The following is a 21,468-nucleotide window of genomic DNA, read 5'->3' on the forward strand; positions in this document are numbered from 1 at the left end:
TCCTCTGCAGGCCTCAATGATCTGTCATATCCCATCATACATATGGGCATGCTGTCCATTGCACAGACTGCAGCAACTGAGGAGGCTCAGTTCTGCCACGTGCACTCCGTGGTCAGAGCACTGATCCTGTGGTTTTTCCCAGTGATTGGAGTTTTCAGTCCAGTGGTCTAGTAGAAGGTGGTGGGGTCCACAAAGCAACCTTGCAGGGTAACCCCAGACCTGACAAATATGTGTGCTATCCAGTGTGGGGTCCAGCTCAGTCCATCACCCACATCAGCCTACACATACACTGGTGGTTGCAGTTACCCCATATGTTCTGTCTGTAGTCCCATCTCATACGCAAATCAACCTGCCCACTGCACACTCAGTCCTCATGCCACACCAGTGGGGACTTCAGCCCAATCTGAGTGACTCCCACTAACTCCCACCAGGTCTGTCTCCAGTCCTGTTTCTAATGCATGCTGGTATGATGCAGGAAACTGGTCCAGTCTGACCCAATCAGCTCTCACACACATCAGTGGCTGCTGCAGACTAACTCAGCCCAACTGACTGCACTATCCAATCTCCTACTCCTGCCAATGGGTGCCACCAGTCCAGCCAGCCAGGCCTGCCTCCAACCCTGGTTGTCATGCTCGCTGGTGAGAGCTGCATCCAGCATCCTTCTAATGAACACCCTGAGAAGCAACAGTGATGGCTCAGGCACGTTTCTGCAACTCACAAAGAGAACTTGGACTGAATTTCAATCTCTCGGCTTTGATCTGATCCAGCTCTGGCAGTTGAAGGCAAAGGTGGAGTTATCCCAACAGATGAAAAACCTGTGTCTCTATACCAGTTTCTCTTTATCTTTAAGATAATTAAAAATAGGCAGCAGTGGCAGGCAGGCCCATGGTTGTACCAGGCTCTAGGTTTCTTGACCCACCTGCATGGCAGTGGCAGGCAACTCCAGGTTGGAATTCCTGGTAGTGCGGTCTGGGAACTTGGGGGTGTGGGCTTACAGGAGTTCTGGGGGATGGTGCAGGTGGGAGTGAGCGGGGACCTGAGGGTTTATGTCCAGGTGAGGAATGACTGCCTGTACTTGCAGTTAAGTGAGGGGGTTGAGACTGAGCAATTTGGAGTGGGGGAGGGGAGAAGAGGACCTTGAAGGGTCAGACTGAAGCACCAGCACACATGGGTGACTTGAACTGGGGTAATTAGCAATGACCAGCACCAAATGCTACTCACTGACACACATCAATGCTAAGGTTGGGGACCTACCTGGCGGGGTTAGATCACAGTACCCACCAGTGAGATTTGGCACAGGCATCAGATAATGTTAGGATGACCCATGGCACTAACCAGTTCATGAGAGAAGCAGGTCTGGGGGCAGAAACTGTGGGGAGGGGGGAAGAGGCATATGTTGGCTTACTGCTCTGCCAGCAGAGGTTCTAGTTTCACAGCAGCAATCTCCAGTGGCACGTGCAAGGTGTGTGACTAGGAACAGGCCTGTTTGGGGAGTTAAGAGGACACCCCAGTTGAGTTGGGGTTCCCATTGGTGAGCGCAAGAGCTGAACAGGGCAGCGGTCTGGACTATGGTCTCTCTTGGCTTGGATGTGATCTGGGTCTTGGGAGCACCAGACTGGGCTAGACTCCAGCACCTACCTGCACTCTTGAATGCCAGGCTGGGTGGAGAATTGGCTGGGATAGGTCTTGGCTCCCATTGAACCACATGAGAGCTGTGCCTGGATCTAGAACAGGAATGGCTGGGCTGTAACACCAAACAAGAACCGCAATGGGTGTGGGCCAGTTGGACAAGGACACTGTTCCTGCCAGGACAAGAGGTGGACTAATTCAACCTGGGCCAAGGATCCACCAGTGTGGTGAGATCTGCCCCTGGGAGGAGCCTTATAGAGGAACTTAGAGAACTCCTTTGCCGGAACACAGTCCCTGCAAAGTGAGCTCAAGAATCAAGACTGGAAGCAACCCACATCAGGCCAAGTTACTGTTCCCACTGGCATATGTGTGGGTCAGGTCTGGGGGCAGGCAAGCCTATGCCAATTCATAATACCCACAGGTAGATTTGAGAATTGGGATGGGATGTAGTATGAGCCAGGTCAGGCTGTAATACCAGTCAATCCACATTAGGGATGGAACTGGGGGCTGGCTGAGCTGAGCTAGGCTGCATTGCCCACAAGCAGGAACTGGAACTGGGGGAAGGTTGAACCAAGCCAGATTACAGTACCCACTGGTGGATGCTTTGGTGAGCTATGCCAGTTTTGGCACATTGGTGCCAGGTCAGTGAGCTCCCAAGAAGTGGGGTGTCCAGTGGGGCCTGGGTTACTTGGCTGGGGTCCTGTCCACACCTTCACTGTAAGTGCTGGGTCTGTGAGCCCTGGGCATGAGGGGTGGGGCAAGGCCTGAGTCAAGTGGCCCAGGGCACCAATGGCTCTGGGGGAAGCTCATTGACCACCCAATGGCATGCCTGTGGGCACCTGGTGTATGGGCTTGCAGGGGTTTGGTGATGGCACAGGTAGGGGTATGCAGAGGCCTTGGGGTCTTCCAAGATTTATGGTCTGACTGGAATGCATGTGTCAAAACTGGGCCTCCTCAGTGGAAAAGATCGAACAGCAGACAGCTTGCCCAGATCCACGCGGAGGAGATGGCAGCCCACAGGGGGCAGCATAGGACATCTGGTACCATAGCAGAGGAAGGAAGACAGAATAAATCGAACAACTACCCCAAACAATGACCACAAATATCTGGGCAAATGGAGACTCTAAGGCAGGCTATGTCAGCCAATGGACATTGAAAGAATTTCCTCATCCTTGGATGGCTGAGATCGACCTCATTTCAGAGCTATTGAAACCACTTAGGCAGAACCCTCAGAACATGCTCCGCATTGGGGACCCTGGGATAACATCAGATGGCTGCTCCCCATCCCTAAGTACTGGGGCAATTGGGAGGTTGGGTATGGCTTCTCCCCTTATCTCTCCCATTCCCCCAGATACAGGAAGAAGAAATAGAAAATCTGAAAACAGTGATTGCACCTACTTTTGCCTAACCCTTGATTCTTCCCATCTTGATCAACTATGTAAACATCATCAAAATAAAATATTTTAAAAATATAAATAAAAATAAAATGTTTGAGAGTATTTTCTATGACTTGTACTGAAATAATTAACTATAACATAAAACTAATAATTTTGTTGGTACCTTCATCTAAGATGAGGCTGAACTAAGTTTAAACTTAGTTTAAAAGTAACCAATTCAAATGAAAAATTCAGATATCTATTGCAGCTTATGTAAAAGATGGCCCAAAATAATGAATGCCTAAAATTTTGAGAACCATTGTCTCATTACAGATGAGAAAAATGAGGCTTAAGCAAAGACTTATCTGAAGTTCACAGGTTTTAAGGGGGGTGGGGGAGAGGGATATGAATAAAGCCACCTGACTTTGGGTCTAGTGACATGTCCCAGCATGAGGCTACTTGCCGTCTCGACCTACCTCTGGTCACTATTTCAAATGGGAAGATCCAGTGCAGTGTACCGAAGTGCTGGATTCTGGGCCTGTGTCAATCATCCACGAGCTTTGAGCAGAGTCTTGGCTGGGACTTTGTGTTGCTGCCCCTGTCCTCCCTCAGGTGGGGCCAGGGGTGATCAGGGCCTGGAGAGGCCAGGCACCCCAGGTGCTCGATCCCTCACACTGAGCAACAGAGCACTGAGGATGAGGGAGCGGGGTCGTGGGACCCAACACGAGAAACCAAAACCCAAGGCTGGTTTCTTGGACTGAATATACAACATGACAGTGAGGGAATAAACCAGGAAAGTTCCAACATCACATCATTGGCAAAGTCCATGATCTTTTGGTGTGACAGCTTGCCTCACTTTGTCAGAATGTGTCTAGAGTCTACAAATGCCAAATACCAAGAGGTTCATGCTCACAAATCCTATGAATGGGTCTTCAGCCCAAGGCCTTTCACCTTCAGACAGGATACAGTAAGGGAGAAATGCAGGTTGGATGCTATGATGGCATCTTGTGTTGAATACCCATGCAGATTTCCACACAGCCCTGTCTTCTTTATGGTATAGGGGCCAAAGCACATGGCTCAACGCCTCCTGAAGCAACCGCACCTTTCCTAACCACTGGGATGGAAACGAGAACTCAACAGCTCTCAAACGACCCCGGGACCCACCCACTCATGTCAATAGCAGTGTGACTGCATTAATAAGCTGACAATCTGATTCATCCTGCATTAAGGGGTGCTAATCCCACTGCTATTCATAGATGTCAGCAGCAGCCACAGAGGTCCTAGCAGGAGGAAATTGTAAATGGCAAGGCAGCAAGAAGAAGCACCAGAGCTTCCCGGCTTTCTCATGGAGACTCTATGCAAGCTCAGAGGGCAGGGCTCCTGACACCAGGAACATCACATGGGCAAGACGCTGAGTTAACCTTAGAAGGTATTTAAAATGGTCACACAAGATTTTACAGGTGAGGCCCCCAAACACTTAGTATTCCCCTAAATGTCATCAGCAAGGTTGCGAGCAATGACTGACCCTCAAAGACCTTCTGGATCTGTCCCTGCACAAAACAGCTTTGTGATGGCATCATGTTTAGAAACGTAATTCTACTTTGTTGTCACACATTTGTATGAAGTATTGGTTCCAAGGGTGTGTTTTAACATATCCAGGCATTGCACAGCAGTCTGCAGTGTATGTCAAAATAGAGGCCATGCTGGAGACATCACCCTCCTAGGGAAGGAAAGATTGTGACTTTGCTAATAAGGTCCCTGTTTATATTTCTTTTGTCAAGACTACATACAGTTTTGTTTTCATCATCAACTGTCTTTGCAAAACCCATCTGTACCTCTCAGGAAGGAGCATGTGTTTGAATTTCACCTGATTTTGTGAATTGCCACATGCCTTGAATTTCTAGCAAAACCAGTATTTGTCCATGGCAGTTTTAAATGACACTTGTAATCAATCTTTGGGGGTATAAAACTATCAGGTTATTATCTTTCGTACTGAAAACAGGACCCCCAAGGTCCTGTAGAGCTGCTATGGTTCAGTCTCTGTTTAGATCTGGAAGGAAAATGAAGCGCATGTCCACAATTGGGGTCAGCAAGTTGTGGTATCCAGGCCAAATGTGCCCCACTGCCTGTTGTTAGTGGTATAGCTTCTTGGGAACACAGTCATAGCCATTCATTTCTATAGGCTGTGTGACTGCTTGGGCAATACATTGGGTTCTGTTAAGTACTCAAGACAGAGTTTGTCAGGCTTGCAAGGCTAGAAATGTAATCCATCTGGTCCTTTACAGCCCTAGCCTAGACCACCCCACGCTACTGTCCATGTTCAGGCTCTGTGGATACAACACAGACTACAACTGTGATGTCCAAGTCTAACAGGGACCAGGGATGTGGGTTTGAGATCAGATTGTTTTAAAGACTTATTCTATTTATTTGAAAGGCTGTGTTACAGAAACAGAGAAAGAGAGAGAAGGAGAGAAAGAGAAACAAAATTTCCCATCTGCTGGTTCATTCCCCAAGTGGCTGCAATGGCTAGAGTTGGAGCAGACTGATACTAAGAGCCAGGAACTCCTTCCAGGCCTCGCACATAGACGCAGGGGCTCAAGCACTTGGACCATCCTCTGCTGCTTTCACAGCTGCATTAGCAGGGGGCTGGCTTATAAGGTTAGCAGATGGGATTTAAACAAGTACTCAATGGGATGTCGGTGCTGCAGATGTTGCTTTAAGCCCCTCTGCCACAGCACTTGAGAGCTTGAGGTTAAACCAAATGTAAACCCAAGTTTGTGAGTAGATTCCAAAATGTTAAGAGATGGGCAAGGAGTGACGCAACCACAACACAGTCTGGAGAAAACCTTTGTTTTTCCACTAGTGCTGTCCAAGACCTCACACACCATTCTATGCTATCCCTTCCCTGATGCACATGGGAAGGTTGCATAACAATTTTTTTTGCAGGTATAGACACCTGCTCGGGTCAGGAATTCCCATAATGACGTCACTGAATTGCGTTAGAAAATAATGAAGTTCTTCCAGGGAAATTACAGTCAGTGTTATCATTCTAAACCATAGGATACCCTGCTAGGAAACCCTGGAAACAATGAAGCAGAGGTGGCCTAATGTTGCCCTCGATGTGCATGTCTGCATGACACACCCAGGGCCCCTCTGCTGCCCCGCTGTCCCTGATTGCCTTGGTCTTTTCCCTCCACACAACTCCTCTAGGCCTCCTAAGAATGTTGCTATGATCCCAGCTGCTTTTCTGCCTCCCCAGGGTGGCAGGGCTCCTCGGGGATACTTGGCATGCACCATTGTTGCAGAGAGCTTGCGTAGCACCCCATGAGCTTACCCAGCTAATATTTACTTGACACTTCCCATGGGTCTAGCCGTGCAGGAAATGTTTTATAAAAAATATCTCATTTATCATTAAAACAGCCTTCTGAAGTAGGACTTATTATTATTCCTATTTTATGGAATAGAAAGTAAGTTTAGAGAGATTAAACAAATTATTCAATTCATTAAAAATTCTAGTTGGTGGCAGTCAGGATTGAGAGCAAAAGCCATTGCTGCAAGTCACCTAAGTATAATTCAGTTCCAAGACCTCAGTCTGCACTGGCTTCACAAGGAGCTCTGCTTGCTAGAGCAAACTTGGGACTCCTTCGCAATGCTTGAACTTGGTGCTCAAACAATCACTTCCCCTTTCGGATTATCTCCGAGACACAAAGAAAGGAAGGGAAAGGAGAAGACAGAGACACTTCACTTGCCTCTCAGTTCTGCCCAGAGCCATTGTCAAAGGTTCAGCATTAACAATATGACTAAATACTCCCTGGAAGCAGACTCTTGTCTTGCTCATGTTCTATATACTTAGTAGCTAAAAAAATGCTCAAGTCTGGCAAATACTGTTAAATGAAAGAATCAATATCTAAATGAATGAAAGAGTCAGTGATTCTTCTAAATTAATGATGGATTAATCTAGTTCCATACCTCCACCCCTTATCCACCAAGAAAAACCTCAGGATGACTAACAGCAAATGGCCCTTCTTCTAAGGTGTGCCCATATGGTCATCAGAGACCTAAGGCTACATCACAATGTCTACATACCTCACTTTATGTCTTTAGGTAGGTATCATATCATCTCAAAAACCACAAGAAGAAAGAGTACAATAAAATCTTGAGACAGAAGAGAAAGGAAACATTCAATCATTATGACAGTTCATTGTCACAGCTGCTTAATTTATTGTGATTGCTAATCTCTGATTTGATCTGATTTATAAACAAATCCTAGGTATGTGTATGTATAGGAAAACTCAGTCAAACCCTGATCTGCGATTTTGAGCAGCCCCCGGAGCTCCTGGAACTCTCTGCAGATACAGGATCACTCCAACTACATTTTTATACATGTTTCTAGTTTAGAATTTTCCTACAAAATAGTGGAAGTACAAATATGAAGAAATCTAAGTTTATTGTCATAAAACTTTTGCAATTTTGGAGTTATAATTCCCAACTACCTTCTCTCACTTCCTGCCAATAAACTGACGGCCAGCTGTGAGATGGTGTAGCAGAAGCCAAGGTTAGCAGGTGGGCTTAGCTGAGCTGAACAGAATCTGAACTTCTGAGAGTGGCCTGGTGTAGCCACTAGAGGATCTGTCTTTCACTGCCATCATGGGTCCTAGTGCCCACGGAGTTCTTACTACCAAAGTCATTCCAGGAACAAGTGTCAGAACATCTCAACAGGCAAAAGTGAGAAATAACAAGCCAGGCTAAAGGACAAGCAGTAAGGATTGAGGCGCTCCCCCTGAAGGCTGGGAGATGCATTGGGCATGCCTTGGAGCATAGAACCCAGACTTCCCGAATTGTTTCCATGCAGATCTCCACCATGCAAGTTCACAGTTGCTTAACTTTGAGTTGATTATTTAGCCTGACCATCCCTCAGTCCTCTCATCTATGAAGTGGGATGACAACCAATTCTAGAGGGTGTGACCTGGTATGCAGCAAGTACAAAATACGATTTTGATGATGGTGATGATTATGCCATGATACCTTAATACTCTCTGATCCTTCTAGCATCACTACAAGTTAGGTTTCAGAATCTTGTTGTATTGAACAAAGAAATCATGACATAACCCTCTTTCCATGACGTAACCATGACATTTCCATCTTTCCAGACAGGTCTGGTCCATGTTTGAGGTATAAGCCCACTCTGCACAACTCAGCCCCCAGGGAGAATGTTGGGGTTATGGCCAGCAGTGAGAAACCTGGTGCGAATAGCTCTCAACAAGAATGAACTGTGGGAGCTAACTGGGTTCCTCCGTGTCTTCCCTTACATGGGTAGAACAGGCAGCAGAGAACGAAGGAGCAAGTTGACAGCAGGAAGATTTCAGCTGGAAGCACAGTGACACTGAGAGAAGTCGGGAAGGATTACAAGGAGACTCGATGAAGAAATGGGACCTCAAACATAAATCACTGAACTGGAGGAAGCGTTATAACTCAGACTTCACAGCAACAGGAGCGCTGGGAACAGGTACAACAGAGAGAGTCATGAGCTGTGGAGATGTCTGGGAACCCGAGGAACCTTCCACCCCAGTCTTCACCAAAATATGCTTTACAGATTATTATTATTGTTTCTTGAGTCGGCAGACTGCTATTCCTTTATCTCCATTCAAACTCCCTAACTCCATCACAGAGAAGGCCTGAGTAAATCCCCACCCTCTAAACACTAAAAAGCCGAACCAATGCAATCATTTTATGACAAAAATGAAACTCTCTGCAAGACCAGTGAATTAACTAAGTGGCCAGGATTTGAAGCCCACTCCTCCCAGCCTAGATTCTATGTTTATTCCCATGCCCCAGTTATGCTTTTCTAAGAATGTGGAGGCCACTGAACAAGAAGAGAATATACGAACAATTGGCCTGGCTATGAACTCACATACACCTAATATGTCTCAGCAAGATATTCCATTCTCACAGTTCTAGGTGAGGAAACTTTGTAGGCTAAACTTTACTTGAAATGGGCATCAGCCTCAGGTTGACACGTAGTATTCCCAGGCTTACATACAATAGTAATAGGCTTCCAGAATCCTAAAGGTGAACATTAGTGTGTTTCCTGGGTTTTGTACTACCCAGGCCCCAGTGTGATTACCCCAGCAAGGAACATCCCTAGACCACCCATACCACTGTTGGAATTCTGGGACTCAAACAGCGTTTGCAGCCGTTTTACTCCCCAAGCTGTTACTCCCTACATTGTTTTCACCAAGAGAGAATTTTGTGCCTTAAACTTACCCTCAACCCCCAGAAACAAGGAGACTAGGGAATACTCTGAGCCCTCTGAGGGTGACTGGCTATTAATGTCCACAAGAGCCTGCTGACTCTGACCAATAGGCTTCACATGCTGGACAGGTTGTCCTGAGCAATGCTCAGGATTGATTGAAGGGTTCTGTTGACGAAATACTTAGGGAAAAACACAGATGCTTGGTGGTTTACCCCCTAGATGGGTAAATTACACATAAAAGGCTTAACTGTGAAAGACAAGTCCCTGCCAGGGGGAATTATCACTCCAAAAATCACAATATGTGTATATATATTGAAAGCAATTTTGAAAGGCTACTTGCTGTGAATAATACTTAATGAACCTCTGTGCATATAGGAAATCTATTCACTCTGTCATCTTTAATTGCAAAGATGAAATGTATAGATAATATATTTAAACTTTATTATGCACCATTAGATTCTTTCGCACACTTTAAAGAAGAAAGATGCAGATCACATCATAAAACTGAAAAACACAATATGGAAATTTAAATCTACTGGTCTAAATACCTCATGTAAATCAATTTAAAACATAGTGTTTTGTGAGACAAAAACTTTGCCTTATAACCAAAGAATTCCTTGACTTTTGGTTTAAACTCACTACAGGTTTTTCTGTGCTACTTCTCCCATTGCTTCAGGAGTTTGCAAGAGTATGTGTGTGTACTTGCATAGTTCTAAATGTCAATTATCTTGCAAAATTTAAAATAAATCTCTTCAGCCAAGTTTGAATCACACAAGAGGTTAAAACACATCGTTTGACCCTCCAAGCAATAATGTCAGGTTTCAGGAGGGAAACACAATTATTCCACGAAAGGAAGAGATGGTGCTTCTCTGGAAAGAGCTAATTCAAAAATTTTAGGAAGTGATTGGAAAATAAGAAAAGGAAAAGGGTTTTCAAAGTTTTAAATTGCCAAGGGCCCATCTGGAGTATTGGTTTTCTTGCAAGCCTGTGATTTCGCTGATGGTAGATTTATCCTGGGTGCAGTGTTAAGAAGAGACTTGCAAATTCTCATTCATACAATGTCATGAGGATACAAAAAAGGTTTCCTTTTATTTCTCACTCTTTCATTACTTATATTTTATGCTTAAGACAAAACACTGTAAATGCAAAATATAAAAATAAACAGTGATCTCTCCGTGGAGCCAATATGCATGAGGAAATTGTCAATACAAATGAGAGAAATGCAAACTTTAAGGTTTTCACAGAACCATTAATTCCTTCTGCACATATTGGAAATATTTAGGATTATCGGGTAGGCGTTTAAATATACATTTTCTTAACAAGAGAGAAAAGGTTGGTTATATTTATGCTTTGATAATAACTTTAACTTTTCCCTATTTCAAATTATGCAATTTTGATCAAATCTGAAAGCTGCATCAATATTGATCGCTTGAGTTAATGAAAAATAGCCCTGCTATTGTTATTTCAGAACAAGCAGCCTTTAGGTAATAAGATTTCATTTAAGTGTGTTTGGCTGCCCAACACTGTAACTAGTTGAAGAGTTTTGCTATGTTCTGACATTTATAATGCTGTCTTTCCAGATGCCTCAAGTAGCTGCCGATTTTACTGCCAAGAATGCACTATAAAGTGTATCAAATGAAGTCGGCAAATCTCTGAGCCCCTTTAGAAGCAGCCATCAGAGGCTTGGGGAACAACACCTTCAAACAGGATACCCTCAGGCTTGATTTTATAACTTGGGGCAGATACTCAACTTCAGCCTTTGAAACCGTTTCTGGAATAGAATCCTAAGGATGGAAGAGAGTGGATGAAGTGTGTGGTGTGGAATTGGAATGCACCGGAGTGATACAGCTAGGTGAGCTGCAGCAGGCTTCAACGGCCAACCATCCTTGGACAAGGATGGGAGCGAATGCCGACAGCCTCGGTTCATCCTGAAGTTCCTGTTCTCTAGTGCAACAAAAAGGCCTTCCTGCATTTCTTATGGATGTTTGAGCCTAACCACATCCAAGAAGTCAAGCCAATGCAACACAAAACTTTTCTACTTGTTCCCTTATGCTTGTCTATGCCCTCTTAACTCATGTCTTATCCACGCTGGTGGAAAATAAGACAAAAGGACGTCCAACAAAGCAGAAGAAATACCGCTTCTGTTCTGTTTGCAAAGAATGTTCTTGGTGGTCTGTAAAGCAAAGATCTTAGAGATAGTTTTAAGGCCAGCTCTTTTTCTCTCTCCATTTCCACTGTACATTAATCCCTGCCCTGGGGATTTCATCAAAACAGCATTAGTAATACAAAGCTTCTCATAAAGGTTGTCAGATTTTAAGGGCACACCCTATTTTCTCAAAACCTTTAGCCTCCTTGATCAGCATAATTTTGTCTTGGTCACCTACCCCCATACACCTGAGCATGCCTAGGGACATACACACTGCTGTAGAGAGCTTACTGCAGCCCCTCATTCTGAGGATGGATAACAAGGTTCCTGCTACGCTGGACAGATGCAACAATTATGACACTTGCATTCACACTAGACCTACCACCTGAAACACACCTTCTGATGTGTCAGCTGTTTTAACTCCTAGGATCTAAGACCATTCTTTCAGGTACAACAGATCCATTGCATTTGCTTACTTACTTACTTATTTTGAAAGGGAGAAAGAAGCAACAAGAAATGCAGACATGGCTCCCACCTGCAGGTTCACTCAGATGATTAAAATGGCAGTGGTTATGCTGGGCCAAAGCTGGGAGTCAGTAACTCAGACTTCAGGTTTCCCATGTGGGCATCAGGGACCCGCATTCTTGAGCCGTTGCCTGCTGCTTCCCAGAGTCCACGTTAGCAGGAATTGGGAGAAGAGCCAGATCTCAAATGCAGACACTTAATTATGGCATTAAATACTATAGTTATCTCGACAGCTAGACCAAAGGCCTGCTTCTGTTATTTCTTTATTCTCTCTCTCTCTCTCTCTCTCTCTCTCTCTCTCCACACACACACATAATGTGACAAAGCCAGTATTTAAAATAATATTCTATCAAATTAAAAAAAACACACCAAAATCCCCCATGATTGTGACTTCTTCCTAAATTGACGAGAGGCAGTGGCTACCTGATGGGAGGTTCACCACTACAGCCTTCTTTTGACTCACATCATATTATAAATCTGAAGACAGTCTGGCTTCTGCATTAATCACCCCAGTGGGTTTCAAGGATGATAAGCTGACTTGTCTAATCTCACCACTCTCCAGAAATTACAACCCATGTTGAGGAAGAACAAGTTTTCTGAGAGAGGAAGCCAAGATCTTGACAAAAGTTGAAAGTGTGCTGTAACTCCCCTGGGGTGATCGTCAATTAATTTGTAAATGTGAGGCACAACAATCTCATTCACTTGCCTAGTTTCTGGTCTTCTCTCAATATGGAAGTTTACCATTTGCTACCCAAAGACTCTCTTCTGTACCATACAGCTAAATGAAATGCCTTCTGTACTACAGGTAATCTATCAAATCAGTGATTTATGGGCACATTGGTTGGGGCAAAGATGGGACTGACCTTCTTAGATTTTATCAAATGTTTCGTAAGGAAAATTTCCATGCAAAAATGTTTCACAGGAAAAATTTATACATAATGTATACATTTACATATATAATTACATATACTAAATTTTATATTTATGTAGAAAACGTACCATTTCCTTTAATCCTCTATATAAAACTAAATAAGGTTACTGATGATACCAGAGCAATAAATGAATTCAAGTTTAGACCAAACCTTAACCTGGTTCTGTGATAACTGCCCTAACAGTGGAACGACCTTTAACCCTCCCAGGTATGTAGTCCTGTCGATAGTCGGTCAAATTGCAGCCTGTTACTCTTCTCTTATCTGATATTCTCTCTGATTTGTAAAAGCTACTCCCTAGCTGGGCATGTTCCTAGAGAGAAGAGTTAGCTGCAAATTCTACTTAGAGAATAAATGGATGCATTTTCTACAAATGGAAAATCCGTACTAACATGATCAATGATCATATGGAGTTGAATCATGCATAGCTATGTTAATGGCACCAGCACATTATTTTACTTTTTTTTTTTTTAATTAGAGAGTAAGAGAGAAACAGACACCAGTTGGTTCACTCCCAGTCCAAATCTCTCTCAAAGGTGGTGGGGACCAAATAGCAAGAGCCTTCACCTACTGTCTCCCAGGGTATACACAGGCAGGAGGCTGGGATTAGCAACAGATAAAGGAATCAAACTCAGGCGCTCTAACGTGCAATGTGAAAATCGCACTGCCTTAACCAACATACAAACACTCAGCCCAGACTGTTAATGCCAAGGTAGCATTAACTAACAGCTGAAGACCAAGTCATGATGCTCTTACCATGACTGAAATGTGGAGAATCCTCAGCTCCTCTTCTGCTGACTCATGCTGGGGTTCTTCAGTAGGATCTTGTCCCGGAAGGCTTGGAGCACCATCTTGGTGATGGATGTGGAAAAGCAACGTGCCATTCTCCAGCCACTGCTGCCTCCAGCGCACCAACGGGATGTCCTCCGTGTTCCCCGAGATCTCTAGAGGAAACACAGCCAAGTCACAGGTGAGGATTTGCCAAGTTTTCCATCTTCTTTCTAACCACTCTCATCAGAAGACAACAAAGGGCTCCCAGCAGAGTTAGGTCATACTGCCTGCTATTCCAAATATCTGGGAAGTGAAGAGATCCTGGGAAGAGGAGAATGATCCTCCATATTTTTCCACCATAACTCTAGAGTCAGGTTCTCACCCATAGAGAAAAACACCAAGGTGAAAATTCGAGTTCCCTTTCTCTATTTCTATGATCAATAGCATCCGTTACACAGCACAGTTTAAATACCTGATAACCCCCTGAGGTAAATGTAGGGTTGTTTGTCTCTTGTAAATTTGAAAGTGTGAGTTCCCCAGCAATTACTCCTAGACACACCAGTGAATCTCCCAAGGAGACAGTTGATAATTACTGTGCACAGAACTGGCATTTATGGAACCGTTCTGGGAGGTTACAGCAGAGTAACCGGGGCCAACATGTTGCTCTGTTAACCTCTACCATTCACAGCAAAGTCTGCCAGATATGCTTGATAACTTGATGTGATAGGTAATATTGCAATTCCCTCTAATTTTCTTTTCTGTTTTTCCAAGTAGAGGTGATAAAACATGAAGAGTGTAGTGAGGAATTGAGTCTTTTTGTACAGACACACTTACTTGCTGCTCAGGGATCTAGATCAAGGCGCTAAACTCTCATCAATGAATTGGCAAAATACCCAAAACCTCCTAATCCATTTACACTGTAATAGGTGCACCGTGAATGTTGCAGAAATGCACTGTGTACCTCTCTTATGCTCATAAGCACAGTTGTTTTGAAGCCTGGAGATACCCCAGAATAGAGAAAAATAATCAATCTATCTTTTTTGAACTACATTTGGTCCCCAGGCTGTCTTTTCCTTAAGAATATGCCACACTAGGGAACAAGAATTCTTTTGAATACCATCCACAAATCATGACTTTGTAAAACTGCATTTTTAAAAACATGCCTTCTCTCAAAATTTATTACCTTTGACCAAAGAAAATTCTAGAGATATAAAAAAAATTAACACTCACATTTGGCATGGAGTCTCAACAATTGCAACCATTATGAGGAAAGTGATTTTAAGTATTTATAGAGTTTATAAATATCTTTTGCTCATTGTGGGAGTGAGCAGATGATGCTGTCCATTGACCCACCCCTATATTCAACAGGGGACATAGATTAGGCACCAGGCACCATGTTAAGCTTTACTCTAATCAGGACCTCACCAAGCTCTCCAAAGCAACCCACCACCAGAGAATGTAGCAAGTAACACAGCAGGTGCACAGCAGTGTTTTGCGGGAACACAAAAGGGATTATTACCCTTGCCTGGAGAGGGATACCAGAGAGGAGGAACCTTGCTTCCTCCGAGAAGATAATAGTAGCATTGAGCCTAGAAGGGTGAGAATATTGAAGCAAGAACTAAAGGCACTAAAAGGAGAACAAGAAAGAGAAGAAGAAGGGAAATTCTGGGTTGAGCCCCTCAGAGTAGGTAGGTTAGGAACCTTTGTTTAGATGTCAAGCCATTAACCTGTCCCTAAAAATCAATGACAATTTCCCTGTCATTTCCTCATGGACCCCTTAGCCATGGAGAAGAGTTAACTCAAGTGTGTGAAGAAGGTAGACCCAATGTCATAGTCTAATGGCTAAATGCTCGCCTTGCATGTGTCAGGGTCACATATGGGTACCAGTTTGTACCGCTGGACACTCCACTTCCCATCTAGCTTTTAGCCTGAGAAAGCAGTTGAGGATGGCCAAAAGCCTTTGGATCTTGCACCTGCTTGGGAGACCTGGAAGAAACTCATGACTCTATGAGTCTGGTGCTGTAGACTAGTAGCTAATGTCCTCTCTTTGCACGCACCAGGATCCCATATGGGCACCAGTTCTAATCCCAGCAACCTTGCTTCCCATTCAGCTTCCTCCTTGTGGCCTGAGAAAGCAATGAAGGATCGTCCCAAAGCCTTATAACCCTGAACCTGCATGGGAGATTAGGAAGAGGCTCTTGTCTCCTGGATTCGAATCGGCTCAGCTCTGGCCATTGTGGCCGCATGGGGAGTGAATCACTGGAAGGAAGATCTTCCTTTCTGACTCTCCTCCTTTTTGTATATCTGATTTTCCAATAAAAAAACAAATCTTTAGAAATAAGGGAAAGAAAAGAACCTCATGTCTCTGGTTTCAGATCAGCTCAGGTCTGGCTGTTGCAGCTACTTGGGGAGTAAACCGGTAGACAGAAGATCTTTCTCTTTGTCTCTCCTCTCTCTGTAAATCTGTCTTTCCAATAAAAATAAAATAATTCTTAAAAAAAATAATGTGAGGAAGATGAGGAAATGGCAAAGACAAAATCATCAGAACTCACTTTTATCCAAGCCCCTCTCCCTCCTTACCCAGAGGCCTCCTGTATCTTGTTGCTGTCCATGGTTCTGAATATACTCCGGACTCAGAAGCCAGTGTGGTGGTTGGAAGCTCTTAGGCGTGCCTGGGAGGTGTGTGGACAGATGACTCTTCAGAACACATCTAACAAGCACAAGTTCCAAGAGCACTTATTGCTCCAGCCGCAGTAAATAATTTTGCATTAAAGTGCAAAAAAGACACCACTGAAAACATCTGCAAGCCTGCATCCTGTCACTCCTCCTCTCAGGCATAACAGTCACTTTGCTCCCCACTCCTAACAGAGAACCACCCAGAACACATCTCCAGTCTTCCACCCTTACTCCCCCTGAGGCCTCTCTCTATCTATTCCACACAACTCTCGAGGCCAGTCACTCTTCCTGGAACTTTGCAGAAGGTTCTGGCAACCCATATTCTCCATATCTCTCAACAAACTGGATTTTCATTCCCTAGGTGATCCCTACCAGGAAGGCCAGGTTCATTGACTTTGTTTTAACTGTGGAAGCAGTGATAAATAAAAACAAAGACCAAGATCATCTCAATCTGACACACAACAGCGACTGAAATGGATGAAATCTTAAATCTCCACACTAAACACACCTTCTGGACCGCATGACCTCAGAGCATGCACTGAGAATGGAAGTGAACAAAAATGCCCATCTGGTCTTTAAGAAGGCTTATGCTACAATGCCTTAGGTTTTTGAACAAAGTTTTGACATTCTTAACATAACTTTTTCTAAATTGAGATATTGGTGCCAGCACCTTGCATGGTGAATTAAGCTGCCACCTGCAATGTTGGCATCCCATATGGATAACAGGTCATGTCCTAGATGCTGTGTTTCTGATACAACCCCCTGCTAAATGGCCCCAAGAAAGCAATAGATGATGCTTGAGTGCCTGGGCCTCCATCACCCATGTGGGAGACGCAGAAGAAGATCCTGACTCCTAGTGTTAGCTAAACATTCTCTATTAGTTGTGATCATTTGGGGAGTGAACCAGCAGCTAAATGACCCCTCTCTGTCCCCCTCTCCTTCTCTCTTTCTTTGTGAGTGTGTGGCACTGGCTTTCCAATAAATGAATGCCTTTTTTAAAAAGTAAATAAAGTTGGAGTAAATCAACACAAAATAAATAAAGCCCACTGTTCCAAAGGATACAATTCAGTTGTTTTTAATATCTTTACGAAGTTGTGCAGCCATCACTACTGTCAAGTGCCAAAGCATTTTCATTCACTCAAAAAGTCCCACTGGCATTGTAGCATATTGATTGGACTTCAGTTGGCATCACCAGCTCCAGTTTCAGAACAACAGTTTAAATCCTCACTGCTCCATATCTGATCCAGCTCGCCACAAATGCATTTGAGAAGGCAATAGCAGATGGCCTAAATGCTTTATCCCTATCTTCCATGTGAGAGACCATCATGGAGTTCCTGGCTTCTGACCAAAGGCTGACCCAGACCTGGCTCTTGCGACCATTTGAGAAATGAACCAAAAGACGAAAAATTTCTATAGTTCTCTATCTTTACTTGCTGCCAGCACTTTCAACAAAGAAACTCCAACTCAGCAATAATCAAAAGCACTTGATGGGGAGACTATTTTACTCCAGGTTCCCAGAAGTGATGTTACCAAGGAAAGAATAAATGCAGTGGGGGATGTTGTCAAAGTACCCCTTGAGAACTAGCCCAGAATCTCTGAATTTGGCCTTCAGACCCACACCTTGAATCCCTCCCTGGCTTACTCATACCTATCCCTATGGATGGTAACATCGTGATTCTGTCTTGATGGAGCTCACCAGAAAAGGCAAAAGGTGAGGCAAAGAGGGTACTCATTATTTTTAGTTTGAAACTAATCGTGAAAAATCTGCCAGTGACAAACCATACTGGGAACAGTAAATGTCTCACGGATTGCCTCACCGAGAGGACGGAGACCAGTGCTTGGAGCACCAACATGCTTGCTTGTTCTGGATGTCAGCAGAATGTGTCAAGAAGATGAGGTGCTCAGAAATGTTTTTACCCATGCAAGCCTGCCCTAAGACTCCCAAGGAGCAAATATCTGAGAGGAAATAAAACAGTTATTCCAGTCCAAGACACCAGAGCATCGTCAGTGAGGCTCAGACAGAAAACTAAACAAAACAAGTCTTCTCTACATAATGATCTGAACAAAACAAGTGCCAACAGGTTCCTACAGCCATCTCAAGGAACCTCGGGTGGCAAGGGCTCTGATGCCATCACCTGCTGAAGAACTGAGACATCCAGAAGTGTAAAGCTTTGGTTTTTTTCATTTGCACAAACTTTACATTACTCAGCACCTCTCAAAATTCTGGAAGTGCTGGAATCCACAGAAACCAAAGTAGCATTTATTCTGAAGTGCAATAGACTGTTTTGCAGAACATTATGCTTGCCTCATTCAGCAACTATGCCTCATGCTCCCTATTTCCACAGTGCCCTGAATCTACTCCCAACCCTAAGACACGGCTGTGAACTAGTCCACTGAACAGGAGCAGCTATGCTGAGGGAGAGGGTGGAACTTGGCTGGGTGTACCTGATAGGAAGGAATAAAATGGGGAAAATGTTGGGGAGGCGATTCCAGACGATGAGAACAGTCTGTGCAAAGGAACAGAAGGATAATGCCAGCTTTCAGACCCACAGGAGGTCTGGTTAAACTGTCGGTGGATGGGGGGAGGACATGAAGAAACATTAGGGAAGGCCTAGGCTAACTATGCAGACGGGTGTCAACTGTGAACATTGCGAATACTAGTTTAAGGAGTTCAGAATTAATAGAAATTCACCAGAGGCCTATTAAGCAGAGGAGTGAACTTAGGCATGATTTACAATGAGCAGAGAGACCCAAAAGGAGAATGGCAGATAAAACAGACCCTAATATGGTCTCACTGCGGTTCTGACCCTAGACTCAGCAGGAACTTATATAGTGAACTGGGACTCAGGAGGTTTGGGTGTGATCTGAGTATCCTGAACAAACTGTCTTGCTTTGTGGTTTCGTTTGTGAACAGGGATTGGTCTTAAGTGGACTACAAGATTATTTTGTAACTTTTACATGCCATGATTTGAAGTCCAAGAGGTTGTACCTTATAGCGCCACTTTAGACAGGATACGTTCAAAGACCCAAACACTGCAGAGTCTCCTGCCGAATGGAACCTGCTCACCATACTTCTTTCCATGTGAGCACAGTAGAACATTTTAGATATGAATAGAGTCTTTCAGATCCAGGGTCATCTTCATACTGGACTTCAGGATGGTAAGAAAGACTCTAGGCAGTAGGTACAGTATGTGGTTTGTGGTTTCAAAAAAATTTTTTTTCACACTTCATGCAATAAAGGGCTGGAATGGTGGGCCTTTGGACAGGACAAGTCACAGTAGGGAATGATCTGGGAAGGGGAAAGGCAGAGGGAAAGAGAGTGACATGGAATTACTTTTAAATTAGCTTTAGTCACTGTTCTAACGTTCGCTATGAGCTATAAGCTTGTCATCTCTGTGTGGGGTTAGCTTAGGATACCCAAACTTTCATATAGAAATTTATGCACTACCTTTAGTATCTTACCCTACTTCACCTCCCCCATTTTTTCCTCCTTCTTTGGGCTTTTACTTTGCCAATCCCTGAGTTAAACTGCTAAGAAAATACATCATGTCAGCATCAACATTAAGGGCAAGATTAATTGTCAAAGTGCTTGAAGAGGGCAAAAATATGAACTCAAATTGGGGAAATTCTCAAAGATCCTCTAGTTTCCTAAATTGCACAGAGTGGCTCAGAAAAGCCCTGGCATTCCAGGGTCCTCTTTCCTCCTAGCCAACATAGTTTCAAACTGAATAGAGCTGAGCAGTCATGAGATTGTTGTGGTTGTTGAGGTCACATTGGAGAGAGCAGTAACTTTTTGGCACCTTGTACTAAGGGCACTCAGTGAACTGGGACCTGGTATTCCCTCCGTGTTCAGGATGCTACTCCCTGATGGCCGTTGCTGGCAGTTTGAAAGATCTTACTTAGGTTAGGACTTTCATACTTGCTGCTGGACTTAGGACCACATCTAATACGATTGCTGAGGGGGAAGAGGGCAGTGCCCAAGTGCAGATTTTAAAAATCAAAGATCAATTAGAGGAAAAGTAGGATGCAATTCTGTGAATGTAACCATTTGGCCAAGGGCTTAAGATGCCCATGTATCATATTATTACAGTGTGTGGGTTTGATTCCTGGATCTAGTCCATTATTCTAGCATCTTGCTAAATCAGAGTTTGGGAGGCAGCTGTGATGGCTCAAGCAATTTGGTTCTGTCCAAACACACGAATGAGTTGGATGATATTCTTACCTCCTGGCTTCAGCCCCACCCAATCCTGGCCATTTCAGTTATTTGGGAATTGGATTAGCAGATAAAAATTCTCTCTCACTCATAGGAAAATGTTCCTTATTTTAGAGAACCAGTGGGTCCATATATAAATATTCTTGTCTGGTTGTGTTATTTTATTTTATTTTATTTTATTTTATTAAAGTATTAATAGAAATAGCTTTAGGTACTTTATGAAAAATTGCAATGAAAATGGGACATCTGTATGATTAAAATTTGGCCATGCTTCCATCCTATGATATCTTAGATGAGCATTCCAAATTTCTCTGTGAAATGAAGATTAAGTTCAGAACTTCAGTAATGGTAAGCTGACCATTTAAGACTAACTAATGCGTCTTGACCATCAGATATTAATCATAAGGCCTGTGATAGAACTACTTCTTTTCTTCAGTTATTTTTTTTTTTACTTTCCCCACCCTGTAACATCAGACTTTGGAATATAATGGTGGTAGATGTAGTTTCCCTTGTTTGTTTCATTATAGACTTCTGACTGAAATTATTACCACTAGTATTAACTTTTAACACCTTTGTAAGAAAACAACGGACTGATGTCAGGGGTTAATGACAGTAGGGGATCACTAATTATCCTGCAGATCTTCATCCTGGTATCAAACGTGACCCAAGTCTTTAATGATCTTGGAACAGCAGCCAGTAAAAGCCCCAACTTGTTTCATAAACATAATGACAGTAGCACATTAATGTCCTAGCCATCTGTGAAGAAAAATGAGGGACAAACAAACCAACAACAACAACAAAAAGACAGAGGGGAAAGTTGCAGAGAAAAAAATCAAGAATGAAAAAATGGTCATAGGAACGATAGTCCTTGGGTTCAACTGGCCAGGCCTTTACATCTCTCACCATAGCAATCATCCGGTGTGGAGTTTTGAAATGATGCAATCCCACAC

General features: G+C 43.7%; 1 protein-coding gene across 1 annotated transcript in view; it reads right to left on the reverse strand.

Moving 5' to 3' along the window:
• The window catches only part of ASTN1 (astrotactin 1), a 303,431-nt gene that overhangs the window by 183,382 nt on the left and 98,581 nt on the right, over nt 1-21,468 (reverse strand). Inside the window, exon 2 of the mRNA XM_004596275.2 lies at nt 13,615-13,802. Coding sequence (XP_004596332.2) covers nt 13,615-13,802 — 188 coding nt within the window. The remainder of the gene's footprint in view (nt 1-13,614; nt 13,803-21,468) is intronic.

Source organism: Ochotona princeps, chromosome 2, assembly GCF_030435755.1.
Source record: "Ochotona princeps isolate mOchPri1 chromosome 2, mOchPri1.hap1, whole genome shotgun sequence".
In the NCBI taxonomy this organism is placed as follows: Eukaryota; Metazoa; Chordata; class Mammalia; order Lagomorpha; family Ochotonidae; genus Ochotona; species Ochotona princeps.